This window comes from Mobula hypostoma, chromosome 1 (genome assembly GCF_963921235.1).
Source record: "Mobula hypostoma chromosome 1, sMobHyp1.1, whole genome shotgun sequence".
NCBI lineage: Eukaryota > Metazoa > Chordata > Chondrichthyes > Myliobatiformes > Myliobatidae > Mobula > Mobula hypostoma.
The window spans coordinates 220,969,445-220,992,907 of NC_086097.1; the positions used below are offsets into that span (position 1 = coordinate 220,969,445).

At 42.5% G+C, this 23,463-nt stretch overlaps 1 protein-coding gene across 1 annotated transcript; it reads left to right on the forward strand.

Moving 5' to 3' along the window:
- The first annotated feature begins 881 nt into the window (after positions 1-881).
- On the forward strand, positions 882-20,988 carry LOC134355211 (XK-related protein 9-like). Its single transcript, XM_063064995.1, has 3 exons — positions 882-1,985; positions 8,601-8,788; positions 20,240-20,988. The coding sequence occupies exons 1-3, from the start codon at positions 1,681-1,683 to the stop codon at positions 20,974-20,976; spliced, it is 1,230 nt and encodes a 409-aa protein (XP_062921065.1). The 5' UTR covers positions 882-1,680; the 3' UTR covers positions 20,977-20,988.
- Positions 20,989-23,463: the final 2,475 nt, after the last annotated feature.

Sequence of the window (23,463 nt, forward strand, 5' to 3'; positions counted from 1 at the left end):
GACATGAAGATCCTAGCCACAGGTTCAGCAATATCTTCCCTCGCCTCATGGAGCAGCCTGGGGAATATTCTGTCAGGCCCTGGGGGCTTATCTGTCCTAATGTATTTTAACAACTCCAACACCTCCTGTCTCTTAATATCAACATGCTCCAGAACATCAACCTCACTCATATTGTCCTCACCATCATCAAGTTCCCTCTCATTGGTGAATACCGAAGAGAAGTATTCACTGAGGTCCTCGCTCACTTCCACAGCCTCCAGGCACATCTTCCCACCTTTATCTCTAATTGGTCCTACCTTCACTCCTGACATCATTTTGTTCTTCACATAATTGAAGAATGCCTTGGGGTTTTCCTTTACCCTACTGGCCAAGGCCTTCTCATGCCCCCTTCTTGCTCTCCTCAGCCCCTTTTTAAACTCCTTTTGTGCTACCCTATATTCCTCAATAGACCCATCTGATCCTTGCTTCCTAAACCTCATGTATACTGCCTTCTTCCACCCGACGAGATTTTCCACCTCACTTGTCACCCATGGATCCTTCACCCTATCATTCTTTATTTTCCTCACCGGTACAAATTTATCCCTAACATCCTGCAAGAGATCCCTAAACATCACATATCCATAGTACATTTCCCTGCAAAAACATCATCCCAATTCACACCCACAAGTTCTAGCCTTATAGCCTCATAATTTGCCCTTCCCCAATTAAAAATTTTCCCGTCCTCCCTGATTCTATGATAATGTTAAAGGTCAAGGTAACGCTTGCATTATCTTTGGAGAATCTATCTGGAAGAGTTCCCACGCTGTTCATACATGTGCAAGAAATTATTGATACGCCCTGCTTAAACGTCAGGGCCCTTTGGGGAAGAGGGAGTGCGAGGCTAGACTGTAAGCACCCTAAACTGGGGTAATTGACGGCGCAAAGTTTCGCGCCCCTTGCATCCAGGTTCAGTCTTGACGTCCAGTGCTAAAACTTGCACTTTTCCCGTGGCTACGCGCGTTTCAGAGTCATGCAGATGTGTAGATTAATTGGCAATTCGAAACTGCTTCTGATGTGAAAGTAAGTGGCGGAATCTGGGCGGGGTGATGGATGTGGAGGAAAGAATGGAATTAATGCAGAGTTGGTGGCAGTGGTTCGCTTCCGTGCTGTATGACTTTCTAGGAGTCAGATTTTTCACTACCGGGTAATTTGTTTCATTAAACACTTGAATTCCAAGTCGAGAAAGCAGACCGCCTCCACCGAAACTGAAAGTATTGCCTTGTGTTCGAGTCGCTGTAAGGGCTTTTATTGAGGTAGGAAACTGTTTGCCTGTGGGAACTGGCCATCAGTGTTTTCATATTAGTAATTAAGAAAAAAGGAAGCAAAACTTCTCTGTAAGGATGTCCGAAGATTTCTAAACAGATGAATGAGCAACCGTTACCACATTCGGATGTGAACGCACGAAAACAACACGCTGAAATCCTCCGCCTCTTCCTCGTCAGTTTACATACGGACTTTACCCCAACACTGGAAATAACCTGTGTCATTTGACGCTCACGCTCGTCCCTACCCAAATGTAAACTATTCTTAACGATGAATCCATTAAAGCTTCATTTCTGAGAACCGGGTCATAGAAAATGGAAAGGAACTCTTCGCCAGCAAAGGATATAGATTGAAAACAGGGAGGATTAACGGTGGATTATGGCAATCGAGCGAAACTTTTGCAAGTACAGTTTTGCGCTGACCCTACTTGGATTTCTGCTGTACCTGACCGACATTGGGACCGATCTCTGGGTTGCTGTAGTGTATCTTAAAGACGGACACATTGTGTGGTGTATTCTGGTGGTGTCTGTGATGCTGGTCTCTGCTATAATCCTGCAGAGTTTCAGCTGGTCGTGGTACAAAGATGATGAGAACAGTTCAGATGGATGTCACGGTCCGCACGCCCGAGGCTGCTGTTCGTGGTTCGGTGTACTGCATGTTTTCCAGATGGGCGTGCTGCTACGGTAAGTACCGCTCAGCCAAATTAGTCTCCCGTTTGTCCAGTTCGCTTACATCAATTTTTTATAATATTCGTCTAGTTGTTGCGAATGATCGGGAAGTTTAGCTAATTGGGCAGACGTGGAAAATTTAGAATTACTAGGAATTGGAAAGGAGGCATACTTTATCTCAACTATGAAAAGCTTGTGAAATTGGGCGGGGTTTATTGGCAATTTGCTAATTTTCTAGCCCATCTAGGCTATTTATTTTTTCTGGAGCAAAAATCACTCACCCAGCTGGAAACCACATTGTTTTACACTTCGAAAGGACGTAGAAAAGTCCAGTTCGGGAGATTCACACAGCACATCATGAAAATGATATTGGCTGTTGGTAGTTCAGCATGGTTGACAATGATCACAAATTGCAGAAACGCCGCCCACACCCCATTGTTACCCAGGTGGAAATCTGTTTGACGATACAGTAAGGTAGAAGGGCTGAAATGTGTGTACCTCAATGCAAGAAGCATCAGGAACAAAGATGATGAACTGAGATCTTGGATACATACATGGAATTATGATGTAGTGGCCATTACAGAGACTTGGCTGGCACCAGGGCAGGAATGGATTCTCAATATTCCTGGATTTCAGTGCTTTAAAAAGGATAGAGAGGGCGGAAAAAGGGGAGGAGGGGTGGCATTACTGGTCAGGGATACTGTTACAGCTACAGAAAGGGTGGGTAAGGTAGCAGAATCCTCTTTTGAGTCAATATGGGTGGAAGTCAGGAACAGGAAGGGAGCAGTTACTCTATTGGGGGTATTCTATAGGCCCCCTGGTAGCAGCAGAGATACAGAGGAGCAGATTGGAAGGCAGACTTTGGAAAGGTGCAAAAATAACAGGGTTGTTATCATGGGTGACTTTAACTTCCCTAATATTGATTGGCACCTGAGTAGTTCCAATGGTTTAGATGGGGCAGAATTTGTTAAGTGTGTCCAGGATGGATTGCTGTCACAGTATCAGGCTGACCAGAGGGAATGCCATACTAGATCTAGTACTAGGTAGTGAACCGAGTCAGGTCACAGATCTCTCAGTGGGTGAGCATCTGGGGGACAGTGACCACCGCTCCCTGGCCTTTAGCATTATCATGGAAAAGGATAGAATCAAAGAGGACAGGAAAATTTTGTTAAGTGTGTCCAGGATGGATTGCTGTCACAGTATCAGGCTGACCAGAGGGAATGCCATACTAGATCTAGTACTAGGTAGTGAACCGAGTCAGGTCACAGATCTCTCAGTGGGTGAGCATCTGGGGGACAGTGACCACCGCTCCCTGGCCTTTAGCATTATCATGGAAAAGGATAGAATCAAAGAGGACAGGAAAATTTTTAATCGGGGAAAGGCAATTTATGAGGCTATAAGGCTAGATCTTGCGGGTGTGAATTGGGATGATGTTTTTGCAGGGAAATGTACTATGGACATGTGGTCAATGTTTAGCGATCTCTTGTGGGACGTAAGGGCTAAATTTGTCCTGGTGAGGAATATAAAGAGTGGTAGGGTGAAGGAACCATGGGTGACAAGTGAGGTGGAAAATCTGGTCAGGTGGAAGAAGGCAGCATACATGAGGTTTAGGAGGAACAGAGTGGTCTATTGAGGAATATAGGGTACAAGAAAGGAGCTTAAGAAGGGGCTGAGGAGAGCAAGAAGGGGGCATGAGAAGGCCTTGGTGGGTAGGATAAAGGAAAACCCCAAGGCATTCTTCAATTATGTGAAGAAAAAAAGGATGACAGGAGTGAAGGTAGGACCGATTAGAGATAAAGGTGGGAAGATGTGCCTGGAGGCTGTGGAAGTGAGCGAGGTCCTCAGTGAATACTTCTCTTCGGTATTCACCAATGAGAGGGAACTTGATGACGGTGAGGACAATATGAGTGAGGTTGATGTTCTGGAGCATGCTGATATTAAGGGAGAGGAGGTGTTGGAGTTGTTAAAATACATTAGGACAGCTAAGTCCCTGGGGCCTGACGGAATATTCCCCAGGCTGCTCCCCGAGGCGAGAGAAGAGATTGCTGAGCCTCTGGCTAGGATCTTTATGTCCTCGTTGTCCACGGGAATGGTACCAGAGGATTGGAGGGAGGCGAATGTTGTTCCCTTGTTCAAAAAAGGTAGTAGGGGTATTCCGGGTAATTATAGACCAGTGAGCCTTACGCCTGTAGTGGGAAAGCTGTTGGAAAAGATTCTTAGTGATAGGATCTATAGGCATTTAGAGAATCATGGTCTGATCAGGGACAGTCAGCATGGCTTTGTGAAGGGCAGATCGTGTCTAACAAGCCAGACAGAGTTTCTTTGAGGAGGTGACCAGGCATATTGATGAGGGTAGTGCAGTGGATGTGATCTATATGGATTTTAGTAAGGCATTTGACAAGGTTCCACACGGTAGGCTTATTCAGAAAGTTAGAAGGCATGGGATCCGGGGAAGTTTGGCCAGGTGGATTCAGAATTGGCTTGCCTGCAGAAGGCAGAGGGTGGTGGTGGAGGGAGTACATTCAGATTGGAGGATTGTGACTAGTGGTGTCCCACAAGGATCTGTTCTGGGACCTCTACATTTTGTGATTTTTATTAACGACCTGGATGTGGGGGTAGAAGGGTGGGTTGGCAAGTTTGCAGACGACACAAAGGTTGGTGGTGTTGTAGATAGTGTAGAGGATTGTCAAAGATTGCAGAGAGACATTGAAAGGATGCAGAAGTGGCAGATGGAGTTCAACCCGGAGAAGTGTGAGGTGGTACACTTTGGAAGGACAAACTCCAAGGCAGAGTACAAAGTAAATGGCAGGATACTTGGTAGTGTGGAGGAGCAGAGGGATCTCGGGGTACATGTCCATAGATCCCTGAAAGTTGCCTCACAGGTGGATAGGGTAGTTAAGAAAGCTTATGGGGTGTTAGCTTTCATAAGTCGAGGGATAGAGTTTAAGAGTCGCGATGTAATGATGCAGCTCTATAAAACTCTGGTTGGGCCACACTTGGAGTACTGTGTCTAGTTCTGGTAACCTCACTATAGGAAGGATGTGGAAGCATTGGAAAGGGTACAGAGGAGATTTACCAGGATGCTGCTTGGTTTAGAAAGTATGCATTATGATCAGAGATTAAGGGAGCTAGGGCTTTACTCTTTGGAGAGAAGGAGGATGAGAGGAGACATGATAGAGGTGTACAAGATAATAAGAGGAATAGATAGAGTGGATAGCCAGCGCCTCTTCCCCAGGGCACCACTGCTCAATACAAGAAGACATGGCTTTAAGGTAAGGGGTGGGAAGTTCAAGGGGGATATTAGAGGAAGGTTTTTTACTCAGAGAGTGGTTGGTGCATGGAATGCACTGCCTGAGTCCGTGGTGGAGGCAGATACACTAGTGAAGTTTGAGAGACTACTAGACAGGAGGAATCTAAGGTGGGGGCTTATATGGGAGGCAGGGTTTGAGGGTTGGCACAACATTGTGGGCCGAAGGGCCTGTACTGTGATGTACTATTCTATGTTCTATGTTCTATGATACCACTGGCGAAGGCAGTGTAGGTGTTATCACCATAGCAGTGTTAAGGATCTTTTCCTTGGACCCATTTAGTCTGTTAGCTGTGGTTTCCAAGTGCCTAGCCCCAATGCTATTTGCTATTTGTGTCGAGTGTTGATTTAGTGTCCCCAGTTAGTACCTGCTCACCAGAATTACTGACGACTGGACATTATTGAGAGTTAGGAAAGTTGTGCTGAATCACTGTGTTGATGGACTAACAGGTTTTGTACATGGACCCGGCAGATATAGGTCATTATTCATCTTTCCACATGGCTTACTTAATTTCTTATTGCAACTTATGTCTTGCACTGTGCTGCTACTACAAAACAAATTTCATGACACATGTCAGTGATAATAATCCTGATTCTGATTCAATTGTACATGAAGCTCAAAGGATCACATGCAAAAATGGTAATACTATCACAGCGCCATCAACACAGGTTCAATTCCTACCACTGAATGTCTCACCACATTCTCCCTATGACTGTGTGGGTGGGTTTCCTCCCACATTTCAAAGGTGTACAGGTTAGTTTAATTAGTCACATGGGTGTAATTGGGAAGCGTGGGCTTGTTGGCGCAGAAGTGCCTGTTACTGTGTTGTATTTCTAAATAAATAAAGAAAAATCCACTCTGGATAATAATTATAGACAAAAGTCTTTCTTTCACTTTGTTGGCCAGGAAGAGCTACAATTTGCATACAAATCAGTGAATTCAAATGAATCGAGGGCAGTGGAAGTAGACAGACCAATAGTCTTTGTTCTTGCCATGAAGTTGGAGGAATGGATGCTGCCATTTTGTGAAGCTGGTCTGCATCCTCCGTTTTGTGAAATGGTTTTGCTTGGTCGAATCAGTGTTTTAAAGCAGAGACAATGATGCTCCAGGAAATATGCAGCACTGGAGATCATTTCCAAATAAAAAGTTATTTGTGAGGTGTTCTTTGCTATGATATAACATGCAGTTTTTTGAATGATGGGGTCTGAGTGATTTGAGCTGGTTACTGGTTTGGTAACTGATGTGGAACCAAAAGCCATTAATTACCAGGTGTCTCTTGTGAAGGAGGGCAATAAATGGATGCTGGCTTGGACCAAAGCCAACAAGAAGGTGATCTAAGTCAGTCAGATGACCTACAGCCAACAAGACTGAAATGTGACTCTTGAACTGGTAAGAAAAGAGTATAAAAGCAAAGGCTTCGAATGCAAAGTGGAGACAACTCTCCAGAGACCAACCATCACGTGGAGATCAGAGCAGGACCGTGAGGAATGCATGGCCAGCATAGACTCCTTTTACTGGCATTACCTTTTTCTATTCATTGACTCTTCATGGAGGCTCAGGAAAGCTAAGTAGGTTTGCACAGAGGTGTTCTGTTGTGCAATACACTTCTGTTGAGATAGTAAAGGTACTTGGCAGCAATTGCAGATTCTCTCTATGCTTCTCTCATCACTATTACTAAGGGGCAGATCTTTGTAACAACCTCAAGGTTAGATCAAAGTCATGGGCAAGTCATGATCATCAGGGTGATGACATTATGTTTGTCATTAGATACTGGGGCTATTAGCATTGTGATATTGCTGTTGGATTGAATGAGTAGCTGGTGTTGTGTAGGAAGTGAGAATCAGTTCTGGGAGATGCTGCTGCTAGGTTTGCCTACAAGAGGATCCTGTCAATGATTGCCAGGATAAGCATCTGATCTGCTGAATGAATTTGAGACATTGTTAACTTGACTGCACACTGAGTTAAGTCCCAGTTAACATCTTGCAACAGTTTTTATGCAAGCTACCATAATGTACATTGAAAATACCTGAAGGGTTTAATTTGATGCTGTTTTGCCATTCACTAAATTATCGAAAAATGCAATGATAAATTCAACTTTCACCTTCACTAGACTCATGTCTGTCTTTACCTCCTTTTCTCCCGTCTGTAATTTGTCATATTGGTTATCTGACATCAAAGATGAGCAGAACTTTGTCAGGGAATTGGAAAGATAGCAACAGAAATAGAGAACTAAGTTTCCCTGACATCACCATTACTTTAACTTTCAGTGAATATGGTTCTGGTACACTCAATCTCCCTTCCTATCAATAACCCATTATCAGAGGATCTTGGTTGGTAAATTGTTGTTATACTGACATGTATGCTCCTAATGAAGATAAATTATAGATTCTAGATATCTGAAATATTCAGTATTCAAAGTGCATTTATTATCAAATAATGTATAAATTATACAACCTTGATTTGTTTGCTTACAGGCCGTTGCAAAGCAAGGAACCTAAAAGAACCCAATTTTTATAAAAAGACCAACCCCCAATGTGCACATAGAAAGAGAGAAAAAAAAATCATGCAAACAATAGAACTGAGCAACAACAACAGTATTCTGAACCAAATTGAGTCCTGAGATGCCAGTCCCCAGTGCAGCCCCGAGTAAGCCCAAAGTTGATTCAGTTCATCATATTAGCCGGGCAAATCACTGTAAAGTTCGCAGACGTGAAGCACAGCAGCCAGTAACTCACCTTTGCCCCTTCCCCTACCAGTAGACGTGGTTCTGCCAGGCTTAGCAGCTAAGCCACACGTGAAGGCCAGGAGCTGGACTTGATTGTTAGAGGCCATTTGAGATGCAGACCATTGGGAGCATCCATTTAATAGGCAGTGGGAGCTTCTCCCCACTACCGCCCCTGTCCAAAACAACCCAACAGAACCATTCTTTCTAATGTGTTCTTAATGGCAAGATTGTGGAACATACATCTGTTCTGTTTCATTTGTTTATTCCGATTCTCTGCAATACTTACATTATAAAAATCTGTTGCACTACACGGCCCTTCTTAATCTATCAAATCCTATATTTAATAATATATTCTGAATAATTACAGAATTGGTTCTTCTTTAGTAACATGCAGATGCTCTGGCAGTTTTGTTTTGGACATGATTCTAAATTCTTTATTTCAAATCCTTTAAATGTAAAGCACATTACATTAGTTGTCAGCATGAAAATTTAAGGCTTTTCATTGCACCTGTGCACTTGCGTGCTTGTGCTTATGACAATAAACTTTGACTTTTGGGCTTTGTGTTTAAAAAAATACTTTTCTCCTTGTTTTTAAAGGTTTATAGAGGCACTTAAATATGGATACAAGGCAGCATTCAAAAAAGAGGAGACTACCTTGTTTGCCATATACTCAGCTACAGATTTAAGCATGTTACGATTGTTTGAGGCATTTTTGGAAGCAGCACCTCAACTTGTTCTTCAGGTCTTCATTCTGCTGATATCGGTTAATAGAACATATATTCAGTGTAAGTTTACTTCTATTAAATCTGTTATTGCTGTTACGTGCCATTGCTTAAAATTGGTTTATAAATAAAACAGTGGGTTTTCCTGGGTCTAAGCACAGTTGGTCCATGTGCTATTGGTCCCTGTGCAAGATTCTACAATCCTGTCTGATGGTGCGCCTTCGATACACCAAAAGATTTAGCTGTATTTTTCCACTGTTTGGATGGGATTTCCACAGAACTTTTCAGATCTCTCTTCAGAATTTTACTCATCAAGTTACAAACTCCCACCATTTATCATCTAAAGTTAAAAAATAATTGAAAGCAATAAATTAACTTGTGGTGTTGCATTGCAACCATAGCCTTTATTCATATTGGCAACTATATATTTACCAATATCTCAATAATTTTCCAATTTGCCTTATACCTTAATAATTAAGTACAGCTTTTGTGTTCTTCTATATTGGTGTATTTTATTTCTGGCACTTGGTAAGACATGAATGCAGCTTAGAGTTGCAACTAACTCTCCATTCCTGGCTGCTGGAATTGAAGCAGTAATGTTTTAGTTTATGTTTGAGAGGATTCAAGTCTCAGCATGTGACTTGTCCTTATCACCTAGGCAGAGCAATAGCAAACTTTTTGCATTTTATTAATGGGTCATGAGTATAGGTAGCAGAGTCAGCATTTATACCAACTTGAGTTACCCCTGAGAAACTCATGTTCAACTGCATTACAAATATATTCAATATTGTTGGAGCAGCACCCATCCCAGCAATTGGAGAGCATTTTCATCACATGTCTGACTCGTGCCTTGTGGAAGATGGAAAAGCTTTGTCTGCGGAAGTGAAACACTTGCTATATGATACCTAACCTTTAGCCTGCTCTTGTGGCAAATCACTTGTATGTCTAGTCTAGATGAGTTTCTGATCAAAGCCATCCCCGGGTGGGTTGTCAGTGATGCCAGTTACATCGAACATCCAGGGTAGGTGGTTCCACTCTCTTGTTGAAGATGGTTGAGCCCGGCGTTAGTATTGGTAAATTTAACCTGTCACTTCTCAGCTTCTTCCTGAATGTCTAGAACTTGCTGTGTGCAGGCAGTTACTGAGGAGTTGCAAATGGAATTGTACATTGTGCCATCATTAGTAAATAACCATATCCCTGAGCCTATCATGTGAGGAAGGTTATTGATGATTGGGTCAAATAAACTCCCTAGAGGAACTCCCGCAGTGATGTACTGCGTTAAGATAATTGATCTTCAACTACAGCCTTCAACTTCGGCTTGTGAACAGCTTTCTTCTTAATTCTAAGCGATTTACCTGGGTTATTTAATACCATACCCTCTTAAATTCTGCCTTTATGTCAAGAACAGTTATTGTCACCTCATCTTTGGAATTCTAATCATTTGTATATACATACTTGAATTGGTTCTGTAATGTGGACTCAACAGAATGTACAGGTTGTTGTGGAATAAATGCAATTGGATCACTTAGTTAACAAAACTTTCAATATTTTTTCTTGATGAGTGAGCCCAGGTATGACAATGCCATGATAATTATTTGCATTGAATTTGCCCTGCTTTTGGTGGACAATTCATAGCTGGGCAATTTTCCATGTTGCTGTATTAAATGGCTGATTCTGGAGCACAGGTTTATGGGACTAAAGATGGCATGATGTCTTGGGCCACAGCTCCTCTCTATCCATTGCTCTCAGCTGTTTCTTCCTATCAATTGAAGGGAATTGAATTGCCTGAACACTCTTCTGTGGTAATGGGATCTTAGAAGAAGCTGAGGTGAGTCACCCTCTCGGTGCTTCTGAATGAAGATGGATACAGCCTGCTTTTGGTACTGGCTTCTGCTGTTGATAAAGAAGGAAATGAACCATCCAGTAGATATTCAGTTGTCCCGCCCTACATAACAGAATGCTGCCGGACGTCTGCATTTCCATTCATTATGTGTGGCATAGCCTAGCTGTGTAGGCTGGATAGCATATATGCCAACTTTTGCTAGTTGCCTTGTTGGCTGTGTATCCTCACAATTACGTCAGTAGTTAAGAAAGAGGTCTTAGGACAGCTGATGCAGACTTGAGAATGTCTCTGGCTAAAGACCTCCTGTCAAAGTACATTAATTATCAAAAAATGTGTAAATTATACAACTTGAGATTTGTCTGCTTACAGGCAGCCACAAAGCAAGAAACCTGAAAGAATCAAATTGAGTCCTTAAATTCGTATCTCCGGAATGGGCCCAAAGCCTCGGTCTCAGTTCATCATAATAGCCTGGCAAATCTCCATGAAGCTCAGACAGAAAGCACAGCTGCTGGGTATATTACTTGATTACTTTATACTTTATTGTCGCCAAACAATTGATACTGGAACGTACAATCATCATGGTGATATATGATTCTGTGCTTCCCGCTCCCTGGATTACAAATCGATAGTAAATATTAAAAATTTAAATTATAAATCATAAATAGAAAATATAAAAATGGAAAGTAAGGTAGTGCAAAAAAAACCAAGATGCAGGTCTAGATATTTGGAGGGTACGGCCCAGATCCGGGTCAGGATCCGTTCAGCAGTCTTATCACAGTTGGAAAGAAGCTGTTCCCAAATCTGACCCTACGAGTCTTCAAGCTCCTGAGCCTTCTTCTGGAGGGAAGAGAGACGAAAAGTGTGTTGGCTGGGTGGGCCGTGTCCTTGATTATCCTGGCAGCACTGCTCCGACAGCGTGCGGTGTAAAGTGAGTCCAAGGATGGAAGATTGGTTTGTGTGATGTGCTGCGCCGTTTTCACGATCTTTTGCAGCTTCTTCCGGTCTTGGACAGACCAGGTTGTGATGCAGCCTAGAAGAATGCTTTCTATGGTGCATGTATAAAAATTAGTGAGGGTTTTAGGGGACAGGCCAAATTTCTTTAGTTTTCTCAGGAAGTAAAGGAACTGGTGGGCCTTCTTGGCAGTGGACTCTGCTTGGTTGGACCAAGTCAGGTCATTTGTGATATTGACCCCAAGGAACTTAAAGCGTTTGACCTGTTCCATTTGCGCACCACTGATGTAAATTGGGTCGTGCGGTCTGCTGCTCTTTCTGAAGTCAACAACTAATTCCTTCGTCTTGCTGACGTTGAGGGATAGGTTATTGTCTTCGCACCATGCCACCAGGTTCTTAATTTCCTCTCTGTACTCAAACTCATCATTACCCAAGATACGGCCTACAATTGTTGTGTCATCAGCAAACTTATATATTGAGTTTGATGGAAACTTGGCTACACAATCATGGGTGTACAGTGAGTACAGCAGGGGGCTGAGTACACAGCCTTGTGGGGCACCGGTGCTCAGATATGTCACAGCCCTAGCTCTGGGAAGAGAGAAGTGAACATCATAGGAGAGTGAGTGAAATCGGTCTGATATCCTGCTTTTCTGGTCTATCTGGTCCAGAGTTTAAATTGTCCAAGCAGCAGATTGTGCCCTGCATTAGGACCTAGGTAATTGCTCTGGCATCCCTAATTATATTGCCATTGCCACCACAGGAGCTGATTAGTGTGAGACTCATCTAATAACAATGATGGTCCTTCTGTGTCCTTGATGTCAGTTCATAGCTGATTGTTCTATAGAGAATTCCATTTATGATACAGGCACAACATGGTGGCTAGTACACTGCCGTTCTGGGGCCAATAAAATGATGTAATTTTGTTGTAATATTAGATGTTTCAATCAAGTTTTCTGCAACCATTTTTTTAACTGTCGCAGATGTTCTTGATATAAATGCATATGGAGTGTAGACTCAGTTTTGAAAGTGGGTTTGCCCAGAAAACATTCATTTCAAGACAAAGATTGATTGCAGTTTACAATGTGGATGGGGATTATCGGATTAATGGTATCCTCTCCAGGACTTTTTCATGGCAACTAATATCATTTATTTGGTAGAGACTGGCTCGATGGGTGTGCTGGCATTGGAGAGGGTCCAGAGGTAGTTCGCAAGGATTATCCTGGGAATTAAAGGGTTGATATGTGAAGAGTGTTTGATGACTCTTGGCCTGTACTCGTGGAGCTTTGAAGAATAATTGGGGACCTTATTGAAACCTATTGCATATTGAAAGGCCTAGGTATAGTGGATATGGAAAGGATGTTCCTAGAGTAGGGGAGTCTAAACCTGAGGGCACAGCCTCATATTACAAGGATGTTTCTTTAGAACAGAGATAAGGAAGAATATGTTTATTCAGAGGGTGGTGACTCTGTGGAATTCATTAGCACAGACTGTTGAGAAGGCCAAGTCATTGGTTATATTTAAAATGGAGGTTGAGTGTTTTTTGATTAGTAAGGGCATCAAAGGTTATGGGGAGAAAGCAGAAGAATGGTGTTGAGAGGGATAATAAATCAGCCATGATGGCAGAATAGACTTGATGGGCTGAATGGCCTAATACTGCTCCTCTGTTTTATGGTTTATCATCATTGCTTTTTCCTTTTATTTTTTAATCCCTTTATGATTAAATACAGTAAATTAGCTACTCTGCACTCTCACTTTCACTGAGAGGGTGAAAGAGCTCTGCTCTTGATAGGGTGACTGAGAGCATCTTTCACCCTTAACAACTTTCAATTCTCTCTCGCTGACCGCCTCATTTTTGCCATGGATATCCATGTACACTTCTATCGCCCATCCAGAAGGCCTTAAAACTCTCCGCTTCTTTCTCAGCTCAAGACCCAACCAGTTCCCCTCCTTCACCATCCTCCTCCACCTGGCAGAACTGGTCCTCACCCTCAACAATTTATCCTTCTGCTCTTCCCACTTTCTCCAACCTCAATGGGTAACCATGTGCCCCAGCTGTGCCTGTCTTTTTGTTGGCTGTATAGAACAATCCCTGTTCCAAGCCTTCCCTGGTAATGCTCTCGGTCTTCCTGCACTACACTAATGATTGCATTGGTGCTGCTTCATGCACCCATGCTGAGCTTGTCAATTTAATCTATTCTGCCTTCAGCTTCCACCCTGCCGTTAAATTCACTCAGTCCACATCTGCACTCACCCCATCTTCCCAGGACCTTAATAGTGATAGAGTTCCTCTTGTTCTCATCTACCACCCAATGAGTCTCCACAACTTCTGCCATCTTCAGCAGGATCCTACGACCAAAAAAAATCTTTATTTCCTTCATCCCCACCAGTCTCCACTTTCCACAGGGATTGCTCCTTCCATGATTGGCCTGTCCGTTCATCCCTCCCCACTAATCTCACACCTGCCACATATCCCTGCAAATGACGGAAATGCTACACCTGCCCATTCACCTCTTCCCTTGCCATCATTCAGGGCCCCAGGCAGTCCTTCCAGGTGAGGTAACAGCGGGTAGCTACCCATCCTAATTCCTATCTTCAATCCTGTTCCGACATGCTCTTCCTCTTTTTCAATGACGAGGCCACTCTCAGGATGGAGGAGCAACACCATAAGACAGGAGCAGAATTAGGCAATTTTGCCCATTATATCTGCTCCACCATTCCATCATGCTGATTTATTATTCCTTTCAACCCCATTCTCCTGCCTTCTCCACATAATCTTTCATACCGTGACTAGTCAGGAACCTATCAACCTCTGCCATAAATACACTGAATGACCTGGCCTCCATAGCCACCTGTGACAATGAGTTCCACACCACAGATTCACCACTGTCTGGCTAAAGTAATTCCTCCTCATTTCCCTTCTAAAGGGACATCCCTCTATTCTTAGGATCTGTGCTCTGGTCCCAGACACCCTCACTACAGGGAACTTCCTCTCCATATCCCCTCTATCTAGGCCTTTTAACATTCCATAGGTTTCAGTGAGATTCCCCTTTTTTCTTCTAAATTCCAGTGAGTATAGGCCCACAGCTATCAAATATTCCACATATGATAAGCATTTCATTCCCGGAGTTCTTCTCGAGATCCTCCTCTCAACCCATTCCTATGTCAGCACATCCTTTTTTAGATAAGGGGGCCAAAGCTGCTCACAATACCCCAACTGAGGCCTCATCAGTGCCTTATTAAGCATTATAACCTTGATTTTATATTTTAGTCATCTCAAAATGAACGCTAGCATTGCATTTACCTTTCTCATCACTGACTCAGCCTGCAAGTTAACCTTTAGCGAATCTTACATGAGGACTCCCAAATCCCTTTGCATTTTGGATGTTTGAAATTTCTCCATATTTAGATAATAGTCTAAGCTTTTATTCCTTCTATGGAAGTGCATGACCATACACTTCCTGATACTATTCCATCTGCCACTTCTTTGCCCATTCTCCTAATCTAAGTCATAGAAACACAGAAAACCTACAGCACAATACAGGCCCTTTGACCCACGATGCTTTGCTGAACATGTACTTACTTTAGAAATTACCTACAGTTACCCTCTATTTTCCTAATCTCCAGGATTCTTTTAAAAGACTCTATCGTATCTGCTGCCACCACCGTTGCCAACAGCCCATTCCATGCACTCACCACCCTCTGCGTTTAAAAAAAAATCTTACCCCTGATCTTACTCCTCTCTACCTACTTCCAAGCACTTTTATAGCTCCTCTAAACTTTCTCTACTTCCTCAAAATTACCTGCCTATCCACATGTCCTCATTGTCCATAAACTTGGTCAGAAATCCATCAATTCCATCCTTCAAGTTATTGACATATAATGTAAAAAGAAGCAGTCCCAACATCGACCTCTGTGGGACAGCCATAGTCACTGGCAACAAACTAGAAAAGGCTCCCTTTATTCCCACTCTTTGCCTCCTGCAACTCTGCAAATCAGCCAATCCTCTCTTCATGCTAGCATCTTTCTTGTAATACCATCAGCTCTTAACTTGTTAAGCAGCCTCATGTGCGGCACCTTGTATTCTGTGTAGAGAGCCTCTAATCTGATGGCATGAGCTTGGATTTCTCTTTCCAGTAACTTTTCCCCCACCCTCTTTCCTCCACTTCTATTCCCCACTCAGGCCTCTTGCATCTTCTCCTCACCTGCCTCTCCCCCTGGTGCCCCCTTTATCCTATGGCCAACTCTTCCCTCCTCTCAGATTCCTTTTTCTCCACCTGGTTTCACCAATCACCATCTAGCTAGTCCTCCTTCCCTTCCCCCTCCTCTTTTTTATTCTGGCATCTTCCCCCTTCCTTTCCAGTCCTAAAGAAGAGACTTGGCTCAAAATGTTGATTGTTTATTTATTTCCATCGATGCTGCCTGACTTGCTGAGTTCCTGCAGCATTTTGTGCACATTGCTGTGCCCTCTCTTCCCTGGCTTCATTTTTCCCCACTGCCCCGAGTCCATTTCATATGCAGCAGTTTGGTTTTGAAAAATAATATTATTTATCTATTTATCTTGGAACGTTAATGTTTACCTTTTAGAGATCAATGAGCTGGAATGAATACTTTTGTATGCTCCTCTGACACAATTTTTTTGGAAAAGTATTTTGGAACACAGTCTGACATCACATCTTCCACTATATCCGTAATTTTCTATTCGGGCCTCCGACGTCTGAAGCACAGAGGTATCAAATAGTGGGTGCAGAGCAGTTCCTTGTTGCAAGTGCTTTCATGCAGCTGTAGTCTTACTCAAGGTATGGGTCCTTTAGTTAAAGAGGAGCTGTTGAGACAGGGCTCTGTCCGTGGGTCTGATGTTGGAGCTGGAAGCATGGTCACACTTGTAGGCTGACCCCAACATATCCTCAGACTGCACTGGTTGTTGACACAAATGACCCTTTTCACTGAATGTTGGCTAGTAAGAACTACAATCTACAAATTAGTGAACAGGAATGAGGCAAGCGCAGAAACAGAAAAAGCAACAGTCTTTGTTCTTGCCTTGTGGTGGCAGGAATGGAGGTGGCCATTTTGTGAGACTGTACTTGCAGCCACCATTTTGTGAACTTTTTTTTTTCTTTTTCTTTTTCCCGGATAACTTAATCACGGCAGTTGAAGATGGACACAGAGTTTCTGCTAACGATCTGCTAAGCCTGAGACTACTCTTAGATAAGAAGCTGTTTATTATGTAAAATGGCAGTTTTGCTGAAGGAACAGTCTATGATATGATCATCTGGGCCCAATGTTTGTTACACAAATTTGAACCTGTCTGAGATGGGGGAGAAAAACAAAAGGAAATCACTTAAGACATGAGTCTAGATTAAAAGCCATAAAGGAATACAGCTTGTAGACCCGAGCTACATCCAATTATAATCTGACAGGCTAGTCAGATGACCTCAAGCCAACAGAATTGAAATTTTGTAGATTGATGGGATAAGGAAAATAATAAGGTGGGGAACTGTGGGACCAACATCTCTGGAGACCCACCATCAAAGATGGGAATGACCCGATGTCAGACATATGGAGATCAGGTTGGGACCATGCCTGGTCAGCATCGACCTTTATTTTTCCCCCTGGGTATTACCTTTTCTATACTTTGACTGTTCATGGAGGGCCAGGGAAACCTCCTGGATATGCACACAGTTAGTTCGCAAATTACTATGCTTGTTAATTCAGGCAATAAAGGTACTGGTCAATGAATACAGATTTTCTCTGTGCCTAACTGATCATTATTTTTGAGGGTTAATCCTTGTAAGTGTTTTTCTTTGAAACTTTGTGCATGTGACAATTATAGCTAAATCTTTATCTTAAAGCAGCTGATTGTTTCTGTAAACCACCACCCTGTTCCTCATCTGATTGTGGATCAGCATTTTTGACCTGACCTGACCATCAGTGTCCTTAACGTCTTTCCCCTGACCACTTCCATGATATTCTGGACCTGTGACTTGCCGTTCTTCTTTCTTTGCCTTTTGGTATCGCACCACCCACTCAATATGCTCTTTCAGGTATGTACTGGAGAATTTCATGGTCATATATTTTATGCATGGATCAGCACGTGTTCCTTTGCTGATGGTACAACTCTGACTAAGGAGGTGAAACTCTGCATTTGCTGATGTGAGCCTTATACTGCTAAGGACAAAGGTTGTCTGTACATGAAAACCAGGTATGACTTGTGGAGGGCTATTTCAAGAGCTAAGAAACAATTCCTTCAAAGGGAGGATAAAATTACAGTATGGGGATCCCTGCAGCACCCGGTGACCCTGCGATCTCTGTCTCGGAGGCTGACGTCAGACTGTCTTTCAAGAGGGTGAACCCTTGCAAGGTGACAAGTCCCAATGGAGTACATGCTAAGGCTCTGAAAACATGTCCCAGCCAGCTGGTGGTGGTTCAAAGGTGTTTTCACTCTCTCATTGCTACGGTTAGAAGTTCCCACCTGCTTCAAAAAGGCAGCGATTATACCAGTAAGCAAGAAGAGCAGTGTGAGCTGCCTTAATGGCCATTGTCCAGTATCACTCACATCTATACTGATAAGGTGCTTTGAGAGGTTGGTTATGTCTATAATCAACTCCTGTCTCAGTTTGCCTATTGCCAAAATAGCAATACGGTCGACACGATCTCACTGACTCTCCACGCAGCCTTGGATCATCTGGACAATACAAATACCTATGTCAGAATGCTGTTTATTGACTACATTTCAGCATTGAACACCATCATTCCTACAGTCCTGATCGAAAAGCTCCAGAACGTGGGCCTCTGTACCCCACCTCTGTAACTGGATCTTCGATTTCCTAACCAGAAGTTCAAAATGTGTATAGATTGAATATAACATCTCCACCTCACTTACAATCAACACTGGCACATCTCAGGGATGTGTGCTTAGAACACTGCTCTACTTCCTCTGTACCCATGACACACACAGCTCAAATGCCATCCATAAATCTATTGACAATACAACCCTTGTCGGAAGAATCTCAGATGGTGATGGGGGGTGGGGTGCACATCAGATGGAGTTGAGAGGGCATACAGGAGCGAGATATACCAACTAGTTGAGTGGTGTCACAGCAAAAATGTTGCACTCAACATCAGTAAGACCAAAGAACTGATGGTGGACTAAAGAAAAAGTAGGATGAGGAATCACACACCAGTTTTCATAGAGGGAGCAGAAGAGGAGAGAGTGAGCAATTTCAAGTCCCTGGTTGTCAATATCTCTGAGGATCTAACCTGGTCCCATCATATTTATTAGATTATGAAGACACACAGTCCTCTTTTATTGTCATTTAGTAATGCATGCATTAAGAAATGATACAATATTTCCTCCGGTGTGATGGACGGAAAAAAGTAAAAAAAAAAACACATAATTATAACATATAGTTACAACAGTGCAACAATACCATAACTTGATGAAGAACAGTCCATGGCACAGTAAAAAAGTTCAAAGTTTCTCGAAAGTCCCACATCTCACGCAGACAGGAGAAGGAAGAAAACTCTCCCTGCCATGCCCGACCACAGTCCGACTCTGAGTCGTCCGAAAACTTCAAGCTCTGATCAGCTCTCCAACACCGAGTACCGAGCACCATCTTTATCGGAGTGATTCAACCTCAATCTTGGTTGCCAAAGCAGGCAAAGCCGGGGATTTTGAGGCCTTCCCTCTGGAAGATGCACGATTATGCAGTAATGACAGCAGCGAATGGGCATTTCAGAAATTTCTCCGGATGTTCCTCTGTGCTTTCACGTCTGTCTCCATCAAATCAGAATTGTCCATGGCCCCTATTAAGCAGATACAATATCACTTTTCACTGGAGGGCTGCGCACGCGCGGCACACTGCACTCTCTCTTCCCGCCTGCAGCCATAATGGCAAGACAGTGGCCATATTTCAATAGGTGTCTGAGGAGATGTTGGTATGTCACCAAATTTCTGTAGCTGTACCGTGGGGACCATTCTAACTGGTATTGGGGGGTTGGGGTGGTGCTGTGCCACAGGATTGAAGTAAACTGCAGAGAGGTGTAAAATTGGTCAGTGGCATTATGGGTACTAGCCTCCATAGTATCCGGGACATCTTCAAGGAGCAGTGCCTTAGTGTCCATCATTAAGGACCCCCACCACCCACATGTCCTCTTCTCATTGCCATCTGGAGGGAAGTAAAGAAGCCTGAAGGCGCACACTCAACGATTCAGGAACAGTTTCTTTCCCTTTGCCATCTGATTTCTGAATGGACATTGAACCCACGACCACTACCTCACTAATTTCTTATTTCCTATTTTTTGCACAACTTATTTAATTTAACTAATATATACTTACTGTAATTCAGCTTTTTCTCTCTGTTATGTACTGCTGTATAAAGTTAACAAATTTTACAATACATACTGTGACATTAAATCTGATTCTTCACTTGTGTTGTTAACTAAATCCATAGTGGCAATGGTCTTACTCAACTTTGCTCATCAATTCCTAACTCACCTTGCTGCAATTCAACATCATCCTGACAATAATTTAATAGTATATTAAATGCTAGATGAAAGCATAGTGAGTGATGATATCACGCTATGAAACATTTTTGTATTTTCTCAGAATGTACAATGACAGAAGTTGTAGAGTGCGAAAGATTGCAGTTTATTAATAATTAGTATTGAAATTCTGAAAGATACTGAATTATATTTGACACTGTGTTCCTTTTCTTTTGCAGATGTGTCTGTGATTTTGTCATGCATGAGCATTTCATGGGCTACTTTGGACTACTATGCAACACTAAAGAAATCTTTACCTGACCACCCAACACTAATTTGTGGATTCCCTTATTTACTGTACTTCTTTTATAAGTTATTGACACTAAATGCAAGAATTTTGCTCATAACCCTTCTGACTATGATTGATATCAGATTTATGATTGTCTACTTGTTTGTTTCATGGCTGATCATGATCATCTGTGTCTGTGTGCAGAAGACCAAGTTTTGTTCATCCAAGATCCAGGAAGGCATTTACCGGGCAGTGGTTGCCATCATCTTAGTTTTCACCTTTTTCAATATAAAAGATAAGAATACGAGAATAATTATGTCCATCTATTATGCATTTAGATTTGTTGAAACTGTTGCAGTACTTGCCATCTGCTGGTTTCTGGAATATCTTATATTTGTTGAAAGCTACAGTCTCGCTGTTAGTTTTACCATTGTGTTTTCACTAACTCTAGGGATCGTTTATCTTGTACTGTACTACAGTTGTTGCCATCCAACTGATAGAGACTTCAATCATACTGACAATGCAGTACAATTACCCCTATCTTGTGATGAAATTGATGGATACTCAACTGAAAAAAACTCAACAGTTATACTGAAGAATAAAAATGAAAATAGCATTATGATAAATTCAGCAGATACTAAATCTGGAAATATAAATTATAGAATAAAAAAATGTTTAAGTATTTAATTAAGAATAAACCAACACTGGAATGAACTTGACTTTCCTCTACAGATGGAGGTTGTTATATTTGGTGTTTTAAGAAAAATATTTTGCACATCATCATTTTTCCATTGGATTGGATTGTATTTATAATTTATAAATACAATGTTGCAATCCTCACCAATGTTGCAATCCACAGTAGCCAGACAAAGCCTACCATCCCAGTGCAATCCCTTGTTGAGGAGGTCAGGGTAGCCAAGGTAGGATGATTCTTGATGCTTCGAGACTCAAAAGACCCTGTCATGAAGAACACCCAGCCGGATGTGAGATCAGGCAGGAAGTGGTCAGCCCGTGTAGCAGTTGATGAGGCAGAGTCCAGATTGAAGCACAAGGAGACGGTTGGGGCTATCCAGCTAGGCCTCCAGGGACTTGGATGGACAACCCACAAGTGGTGGTCATCTTCTACAGGTAAGGAGCGCCGTGAGCTTGTAACACAAGAAATATGAGAGGTAGAAGAGGAGAAGAGGTTAACTAAAACAGCTGGCCTGGCCAAACAAGGGGCTTGGACCAGGTGGGAAAGTGTTGAACAACGACACCTATCTTGGAATGTTCTGTGGCAGATGGAACCGCTCCGCATTTCTTTTTTATGCAGAGCAGCGTACGATCTGCTCTCAACACCTGCCAACCTCAGCACCTGGTATGAAGATAAGACAGACAGGTGTGCTGCTTGTGGCAAGAAGGGAACACTTCAACATATCTTGAGTTCATACAGAGTCAATCTTTCCAGCGGCATGTACACTTGGAGACATAACAACGTTCTCAAAGTTGTAACAGAAGCGGTAGAGCAGAGAGTACTGCAGCACAACTTATCTCATGCCCCATGCTGCACAGAACATCGCATACCATTTGTCAAAGAAGGCTCCAAGTCAAGGGTGTACAGCATAGGCTCACGATCAAGCATACTTTCTTCAGCCAATGATTGGTGCGTCAAGGCTGATCTGGACAGGAAAGGCAGTTTCCCGGAGCAAATAGCTTTCACCACATTGCGTCCAGATATAATCGTATGGTCTGACACCAGTAGAGAAGCAGTTATTGGTGAACTCACAGTCCCCTGGGAAGACAACATCGATGAAGCCCATGAGCGCAAGTTAACCAAGTATGGAGACTTAAGATCAGAGTGCAGAGACAGAGGGTGGAAGGTCTCATGCTATCCATTTGAAGTAGGCTGCCGTGGGTTTATTGCGTTCACTCTCCAGAAGTGGCTGCGTGACCTTGGCTTCACTAGAAGAGAGATCAAGTCAACCAGCGGGGCTGTAGCTGAAGCAGCAGAGAAAGGATCAGCATGGGTGTGGACCAAGTATGTCCAGAGGGGCAGATAGTCAGACAGTGTATACATGTCTTGCAAACCCTTCAGTAGTTGCATAGACACCTGAAGAGTAGACTATCTGTTGGATGGAAGTGACCAACAACTCTGATAGAGGCAGATGTCAAGTTTTTAAGCTCACCAGTGGGAGGTGGTGCTTTAGCACTGCTGGCCCACCACCTCGAGGAGGTCTTGATCATAAGCGTGCCGAAACGAAGACAGGTGGAAGATCAACTGATGATCCCACTGGTGATAGCACAGGACAGTTAACATCTTAGTCCACGTGTATTTTGTAACTCTATATATATATTATAAAATCTATAGATAGAAATGAGCAAGTCCTTAAAATGAAGCTCTACCTGTCAATTTAGGCATATGTTAAAGATTCTATGGCATGGTTTACGAAATAACAGGGAGTTTTCTAGACACAAGGACTAAAGTAACTCCTTGCTCAACCAAGGTAAACAACTGACGGTTGCTCATCTCATTTTGGGATCTTGTGTAGCATTTCTTTGCATAATAATCAAAGCATGGCGACAGGTAACTGGAAAATGAAATGCTTTGCAATATGGTAATGTGCTAAATAAATGCAATTCAAAGAATGGTGGCAATCCATTTAATAGATTATAAATACTGATTCTGCTGTTAATAATTTTTGAATAGAGATCTTAAATATGCTTTGGAATTGATAAACTATAAATATAATTTTTAGTGGCCATGTAAAGTACAAACACAGGTAAAGGTGCAATTTTCCACTGTGGCTGCTTTGAATCTGTACAGAAAACCTATTGTTTTTTTTTAAGTACAGGTCGACCTTCACTAATCCGACTACCTGTAATCCGGTTCCTTCGATAATCCGGCATTGATTACATTTAAAGTGATCCTTCTGTAATTCAGCATTTTCATTAATCCGGCACTGCTCAGGTCCCAATGGTGCCGGGTTAGTGAAGGTCAACCTGTATTCTGACTTTATTGTACAATGTTATTATCAGCACCACTGAAATAATAATTTATTTTAATAAATAAGGAAGTAAAACTTGAATACTGCACATATTGCACATATGTTTGGTCTGAAGTTGAGATTTTAAAAAACTGGAAAATAAGTTGCCAAATGAAGAGTTAAATTTAGCAATTATAATACCATGCAAACA

What these genes read in the sequence shown, in the direction of transcription:
- LOC134355211 (XM_063064995.1), top strand. Translation starts at nt 1,681, where the DNA reads ATGGCAATCGAGCGAAACTTTTGCAAGTACAGTTTTGCGCTGACCCTA. An exon ending in CAGATGGGCGTGCTGCTACG is followed by an intron (nt 1,986 to 8,600) that starts GTAAGTACCGCT and finishes TTGTTTTTAAAG; the next exon opens with GTTTATAGAGGCACTTAAAT. An exon ending in TAATAGAACATATATTCAGT is followed by an intron (nt 8,789 to 20,239) that starts GTAAGTTTACTT and finishes TTTCTTTTGCAG; the next exon opens with ATGTGTCTGTGATTTTGTCA.